At 37.2% G+C, this 7,501-nt stretch overlaps 1 protein-coding gene across 3 annotated transcripts; it reads right to left on the bottom strand.

Moving 5' to 3' along the window:
* Positions 1 to 1,406: 1,406 nt before the first annotated feature.
* Positions 1,407 to 7,261, bottom strand: LOC141826221 (squamosa promoter-binding-like protein 3). 3 transcript variants are annotated; one of them, XM_074713470.1, is made up of 5 exons: positions 7,083 to 7,261; positions 6,290 to 6,940; positions 6,041 to 6,177; positions 4,000 to 4,263; positions 1,407 to 1,994 (listed from the first exon to the last, which is right to left on the bottom strand). In XM_074713470.1, exons 2-5 carry the CDS (start codon positions 6,868 to 6,870, stop codon positions 1,660 to 1,662), a joined length of 1,317 nt encoding a protein of 438 aa, XP_074569571.1. In that variant the 5' UTR covers positions 6,871 to 6,940; positions 7,083 to 7,261; the 3' UTR covers positions 1,407 to 1,659. The 3 variants fall into 3 exon arrangements, with proteins under 3 accessions (XP_074569571.1, XP_074569573.1, XP_074569572.1); XM_074713472.1 differs by having other exon boundaries at positions 6,290 to 6,903; XM_074713471.1 differs by having other exon boundaries at positions 6,290 to 6,882.
* Between the last annotated feature and the right edge of the window lie 240 nt (positions 7,262 to 7,501).

Raw genomic sequence — 7,501 nt, 5'->3', positions numbered from 1 at the left:
GAAACGAAAAATCGATTCTTTTTCTCTCTTCCAAGTTCTCGAGTTTAAATAGCCAGCCAGCCAACCAGCAGCAGGATCGGGTAAACGGCGGACTCCCACTCCACCGTTTACGAGAATGCACCTGGCAAATCCCTTTAATTACAGAAACGCCATTCCCAATAATTGGAGATCCCCCATTATTATATATATTTTTGCTTCATTTAAAATCCAAATAAAAGCATTTATTTCGACAAAAATATAAAGTTGAATTTACTTTTTTAATTATCTTTCTCTACGTGACATTATAGAATTATTGTCCTTTCCAAGTGGGTCCCTCCGTCACGTGCTTTGTTCCCACGTGAGGTTACTTCATCAACTCCACCTGCAATCTCTCTGCGCCACGTAATTAATTATCATGCTTCAGGACCAAGGTTTTGGAAATATCCACCATTTTTGGGGAAAAAAAAATTCAAAAACCATATTAATTAAGACGGTGAGAAACTTTGCACTTTTAATCTAATTATTCTATTTATGGCACATGAACAATAAATGTAACCAAAAAACGCGTCGGTCAGTTATTTTATTATATAAATATATCCATAATTTAAAACCTTTAGGGTATTCTGGACATTTAGTTGTGGTTTTTATAATTTAATATTTTCTTGATATTGTTTTTTTTAACTTTCAGGCTTTAAAATTTTTAAAGTGTTTTTTTTTTACAATTTATGTTTTTGAATTTATATGAGACACAGGTATGATCTACTGACTCCTATATTATAGTAAAAGAGAGGGCATCCCCAAAACATAACTGGTGGTAAAAGATAAAATGTTTTTATCAAATAATTAGAGTTTAAAATAAATTTACACAGCATAGACATACGATATTTAAACAATTAGTGATACTGAAATACCACGTCAAAAATTATCTCGCTTTCTATATTTATTTGATGAGTAGAATGTGAAACCGAAGAGTTGAAAAATTTATGATCCTAGATCATCTGTCAAAACTCATCTAGACCGAATTGAACACTTTATTCGTTCTAAAAATTAACTACAGATAAACTAAACATATCAAACTAAATTAAAAGACATGTTTTTTTTGCTTGTTTTAGAATCCAGCAAAAGGAGGAATGTTCAGTCCTAAATATAAACATTGTTCTACCTTATAATCAGGACTACAGGACATAGGAAACAAAAACATGTTCTACCTTATAATCAACTAAGGGAGAAAGCTCATTTGGCTTTGAGAAACAACCTAGAAAGAAGGCCTCTTCGACCATCCAAGACAATTCGAGGAGAATATCTCAAGGGCCTTCTAGACCTAAGAGGATCGACTATGAGAATCTCAACATATAAGGAGTAACTAGGAACTGGATCTCAGTAGAAAAGATCATTAGAAGAATCTTGCTACTTAATTCTACAATACAGAAAGTAAAGTGCAGTTCATCCTTTTAAACCTTGCAATGTTTTGGGAGGGCGAAAAGGAACAATTTGAGAATCTTAGCAGAGAGCATGTACCCGTAGTGCATGAACAATTAAGAGCAACCCATGTCTTTAGCAATGCTGCAGCGGCTCGAGCCAAATCTAAAGCAGCACTTTGAAAGGTAATGGAAGCAACATATAGGAACCGAGAGCCAGCACCGATTCATGTCCAAGAATCAGTCGTTTGATTTCACGCGGTCAATGAATCTGACTGGGATCGAAGATAGTATCCCTGTAGAGTGTGTTCTGTTGCAGGAACTCATGGGGTTTGTATTCACCATTTATGTGCATGGCAAATGGAAGCTGATGAGCTTGTCGAGCAGGAGAATGTCCATAGATCCAGTGATTTGAGGTGTTCACTGCAGGCATTATGGGCTGTAATGTAGCAGTGTAGTTAGCATCCATAATGTCGATAATGGAAGAATTTTGTCCAGGATCATGAGAACCCCAAGTATCGGTTGACAGAAGAGAGAAAGCACGCTGAAGATCCGGTGCTCCATCCAAGTTCGAAGCTCCTGCAGATGCCTCTGAACCTGAATAACAGACATCAGTATATGAGCAACACTAACGGATTTGGTATAGGCAACTTTGTTACTTGTCAGAAAAACAATTGTTTAAGGTAAAGAAAAAGAAAAAAAGAAAGGTTACGTTGCAGCCAGAAGAATGTTTGTTTTTTTCAATCAATTCCACGTGCTCATATAATAATAAGTTACATGAAATTTTGAAGTTAATTAGCAACTCCCAGGAGGTTGATAATGATTGCAACAAAACATGTCCCAGAACAAAAAATCAGCTAGGCAGCTGAAATTTTGGATCTTGCACCAGGGCAATATACAACGCTAGCTCCCAAAAAATTATTTGTCAAATCTCAGCAAATTAGCAGTAAAAATAGAGAGAGAAAAAAAGGTGGGCATCAAGCTGCCTCACAAAAAGGTTGCATAAGAAAAATATAAATCCCTTTTGAATAACCATTTTAGTCAGTTAAAGCTTTCTAGCCTAAAGCAGAGTGCAAATTAACCATCAAATGTAATTGTTTGGAACAATCATTTTCATTAGAATTTTACTTCCAAAAAGAAGCATTTTCATAGCAGCCAGACTATATCTACAAATCAATCATAACTTGCATTAAGAAGGTCAAAACATTCATTTGGAATTCGCCTTTGATCTAAAACACGGGTGGGAGAGAGTAATGGTCATGAATTATAGGATAGTCATTTGATGACTAAAGCTAAAAAGTAGTTAGCATTAGTTACTGATTCAGGAGCCTAAATATTAAGTTTGCAAAAACAGAGTAGAAGATTGTTGTTTGCACGTTGCATATCAAGAAGCTAGTTCATGACTTTTGTACTAGTAAAAGGATCAACCAAAAGGTAACCTTGGTTAATGAAGGAATCTGCAACAGTTCGCTGCATCTAGGCAGGAGCTCAGTGTTCAATGCTAAGTTGAAGCCAGTAGAGAATGACAGATTGACATAATATGAAATAGGATTCAAAAAGGAAGTTAACTAAATCATATTTGTTTTATTGGTCAGTTTAGAAGCTATCAGACCCACAAGTACCCACTATGACAAAATGGGTATCCAAACCAAAGCAGGCAAAATCACAAAATCATGGATCTAACTTGTCTACATCCAACTAGATCACATTATAAATCTTATCAATATCCCCAGGGAACTCTATTTTTAAGCATGAGTCAGATGCAAAAGCAGTATACTCCGAGGTACACATATATGAATACTCTGAGGGGAAAAAACCATATTTAGATGTTCCTTCTGTACTTCTTCATTTTTATCAATTATGTTTGCATTAATCCATGATTGTTTCTGAAATTAGGATGCTTCTTGCCCAATAGTCCCATGTCACAAGTGTGGTGGTTCAGTATATAAATATATAATTGGACTTTTTCCTATGAGCTTGAGCTTTTGGACTATGTGGTAAGCCAATAAATTTCAACATGGCATCAGAGTAGAGGAGGGTTGGGTCCAAGTACTACTTGTCTCAATTTTTGTTTTTAAAAAAAGGTCAGTACTCATGATAGGCATGAGGGGAGCATTGAAGCTAGGATGCTCCACGCTAGTAGTCCCACATGAACTTGACATAAGTGGTTATCCAATCAATTTCAATGATTGATAAACTTGTCTGATATCGATACAAATTGTCTGAGTTGGATAAATATCGGCAAAGGTATATTTGATATTTTTCAAGATCAATAATCTTATAGATTGCTAATTTGATGAGGTAGTTTAAAAATTCAAGATTCAAATAAATTATTTGAACATTAGTTCATCCATTGGGACCTTAGATTTTTTGACCACCCTATCTGGGTGCACTTATCAATTTTGATTACCATGATTTTATAATGTATGTTGCAATATTGAAAATTTTGCAACAAAGCACAAAAAGACAACACCACATTTGACTATATGAATTTCAATTGCATGGAGAAGGAACTCCAAATATAGTGGTCTCCACAAACTACTGAAGAAAAGCATGATATTGCTACCTTTGAAGTAGTAACTTGTATCAAGCAATCATGTACCTTGATTGAGAACGTCGCCCACAGTAGCCTTGAGTGGCAAGAGCTTGTCTACATCCTGATAAAGTGAGAAATATCCATTTGATAGTTCGGTGTTTGGCAAGTACTGCTGCCCATCGATGCTGCCTTCTTTTCCTGATTTTGTCCATGGTCCTTTTGTTTGTGTGAGCCTGAAACTTTGCAAGCCTTCATTAATGGTGCTTGTCATGGATCTCATCTGTCCAAAAGGAGCTTTATTCCAAAGGAACTTCATCTGTTGTTTGTCATCTGTAAAAGCCACATATCATTAGGCAGCAAGTAAATAAATGTTAGACTACCACACAAATGCTTTACATAATTATCAAGAAGATTCTATACATTGTGAATGGTATACGTAGTTCATTAACAGAATAGCCATTAAGAGTGTGAGAGGTAATGTAACAGGTTAGTTTAGTTATGTTTACACCGCTAAATGAAAAGAATGAACAGATTGCATAAGAAGATAACACATAATATAATGACAATATCAACTTTAAATTAAAAAAATATGAATGGAACATAGGGCTCATAGTCAACTAAGCATCAAAGTTAGGAACATCACCACAGAATAGCCCAGATCTTTTGGCTTTCCAATGGAGAATGCTAACATCTTTTGGGATGTTTGACCTTCTATACAAAGTAAAAAGATGATCGAGAGACTGTAATCTCTCACCTCCAGGTTGAGTGTTAAGCACAATTGATATTAGTTCAATTTGAACCCTCCCGGTAGCACTTATTAATGAAAATGAACATGGTGGGAAACGATGCTAAGACACCAAAAAGACTTGAAAATGCAGAATATCTGTATAAACTTCTAGAATGATGACACAAGAATATTTAAGGAAACAAGAAATGTTCAGTAAAATGACTTCATATGAATCTTTCACTGAATACTTCTTTGCAACAAAGGATAAGCTTTCAGCTCGAATAAAATTTAAGAGCAAATGGAGCCTCAATGAAAATGATTTCCAAAGGCACACCCATTAAAAATTTGCCTCCTCTTTCCATTGAGAAGATTAAAAATGGATTTCAAGTCATAAACAGAAAATTTGTGTAAATTGTAACCTTTAACTATTTTTTAATTAGTCAAAACTTCTTCCATTTGCATCTCAAAACTTTGCCTTTCTTTAATGGCATAGCAAGAGAAATTCATTTATGACAAATCAGACTCAATCATTTTCAGTAGTAAATCTTTTTTTTTTACATTTCAATTCTTGTTATCACTTTGAATTATCTTGATAATAGAAATAGGCTTATGTTTATTGCCTAAGGACTACACACATGCGTCATTGCAATTTCATCAAGCTTAATCAAAATTCACCAGGAAATAGCATGTCTGATTGTTGACTGATCTCAAATCAGGCTACCATTCAATGTGAATGTCTTTTCTTTCACATTGTTAATCAACTTTTTGATAGAGATGAAGTCACTGTGTTTTTGTTTGAGAAAAGATGGTTGATAGACTACATGAGTTTTTTGTTTGACTACAGGCTTAATCAGAACTAAACACCATGAACTTGGCATTGCTTGACAACATTAATCAAAAGTAAAGACTGATCTACTAAGGAAAGGCAAATTAGATATGATTTTAATTAAAAAAAACATTCTACTAGAATTACATAGTGATAGAAGGTGATGAATACAACAAGGAAATAACTTTAAGTGTAATCGTTAATTGAAAACATCTAGTGTAGACAGTGAAACAAAACAAACACATTATAGCCTTGATCACATTTTTATATCCACTTATGCATGCAAAATGTGCATGTTAAATCATACTCGAATCAAGTTCTGTTGTGGTCCATACAGACATAATCAACCTTTTAAAGCTTTTTCAAGAAAAAGAGGAAGAGGAGGTATCTTCATACATTTTTAGCTGTATTTGCATATCAGCAAGCATACACTTCTAATCTGAGTGTATTGAGAGTTGTAATTATCCTAGATGATAACAATGATTCGTATATGCACCAAGAGCACCACAAACAAAAGAAACACTTGAAACTGCAAAGGAAAGGTCCTTTTATACCATAAAATGATGAGGAAAAATTTATTGATCTCAATGATATTAAATTCGGTCGTGGCTTGCGCCGTCGTGCATTATGATCAAACAAGCGTCTGCGACAGCTTCTCTTTTTCTGATCAAACTCTGACAGATCATGGAACCTTAAGCATGAAAAGTCAAAAACATGCAAGACAGAGAATGAGTACTACAAAAATGATTAGCAAAATTTTTCACAAATAAAAATAGTTTAAGTAGGCTAAATCTTCAAGCAACCTGCTACATTGCTGACAAAACCTGCGCTCCAGACCAGCAATGACAACCTTGGGACATTTGGCGTGGGTTTCACATACCCTGTGTTTCCGGTGATAATCCTTAGCCCCACTAAGATCAAAATCACAGCCTTCAACTTGGCAGCAGAAGGCGCTCTCTGAACTCAGATACGACATTCGCGACTTCTTGAGAGCAGTTGGCGCCGGCGCAGAATCAAATGGCGGTAAACGGTTATTGGCGTTGTTATCAGCTGAAACATCTTCAAAGTAGGTCCTCTTGCCAAGCTTTAACCCTATCTGAGACTCCTCCAATCCAGTCTCTGACGGCCCGACCGGAAAATAGCTAGACTCTTGTAGAAAGTTGTTCTTGTCTCCCGCCTTAGGGTTTGGATCAAACTCCTGCTCCTTTCCAGTTCTGGACGATGAATCGAAAGAAGCAGAGACGGTGCTGTTGGAGGACGAACCGTTCCCAGATTCAGAGCCAGATGAAGCGGTGCCGGCGGCGGAGGACGGTTTGCAGTGCCCGCCGGCCAGCGCGTGATTGTCCCAATCCCAGAGCAACGAAGCGTTCGCATTCCAGTCCATCGGGCTAGGCGGCTAGCAGAGAGATTGCATGCGCTATTAACCAACAGAGATCAAGATAAACACCCAAACCCTAAAAAAGTCAAATTTTCAAGCACTTCGTCCCCAAATCGCTCAAAAATACAAGAGATTCAAAACACACACAATACCCGGAGGGGAAGAAACAAACTCAAGATCTAAAAGAAGAAGTGAAGAAGGGAGAGTAGGTGGTTTACCAACGTTATTGCTCCAATCAAAACCCAGCATCAAAGTCAACAAAACACGGGAACGAAAGCAAGCGTTCGAGGGTCTTGATCCATGGCTGGGAGTAAACCACGGCGGCCGAAAGGTGACCGATAAGGATGGGGAGGGTCAAGAACATCCCCCTCCATCTTTCTCACCTCCTCATGGCTACCGCAGGAGCCAGCAATCACACAATTTGATTGGCGCTATCCATTAAATGTCAAACGAGCCACTGTATCCCCACTAAATAACCCTCCTTCGTTGGGTCACCGTGCTGGGACTAGTTGCCATGGCAACGAGGGCCTGGTGAACCAAGTCAGTCGTCTTGCTCCTGCAAGCTGCGAGGAGGAATCCCAGGGGGTCGATCTCAAATTCTCAACCCAATCAAAACCTGCAGCGACTGCTTCTCCTG

The sequence above is a fragment of the Curcuma longa genome, chromosome 4 (genome assembly GCF_044706935.1).
Source record: "Curcuma longa cultivar G26 ecotype Majalengka, Jawa Barat chromosome 4, ITB_CL_G26_1.1, whole genome shotgun sequence".
Classification (NCBI taxonomy): domain Eukaryota; kingdom Viridiplantae; phylum Streptophyta; class Magnoliopsida; order Zingiberales; family Zingiberaceae; genus Curcuma; species Curcuma longa.
Note: the sequence above shows the minus strand (reverse complement) of the source record. Positions and strands in the feature narration are given on the sequence as shown.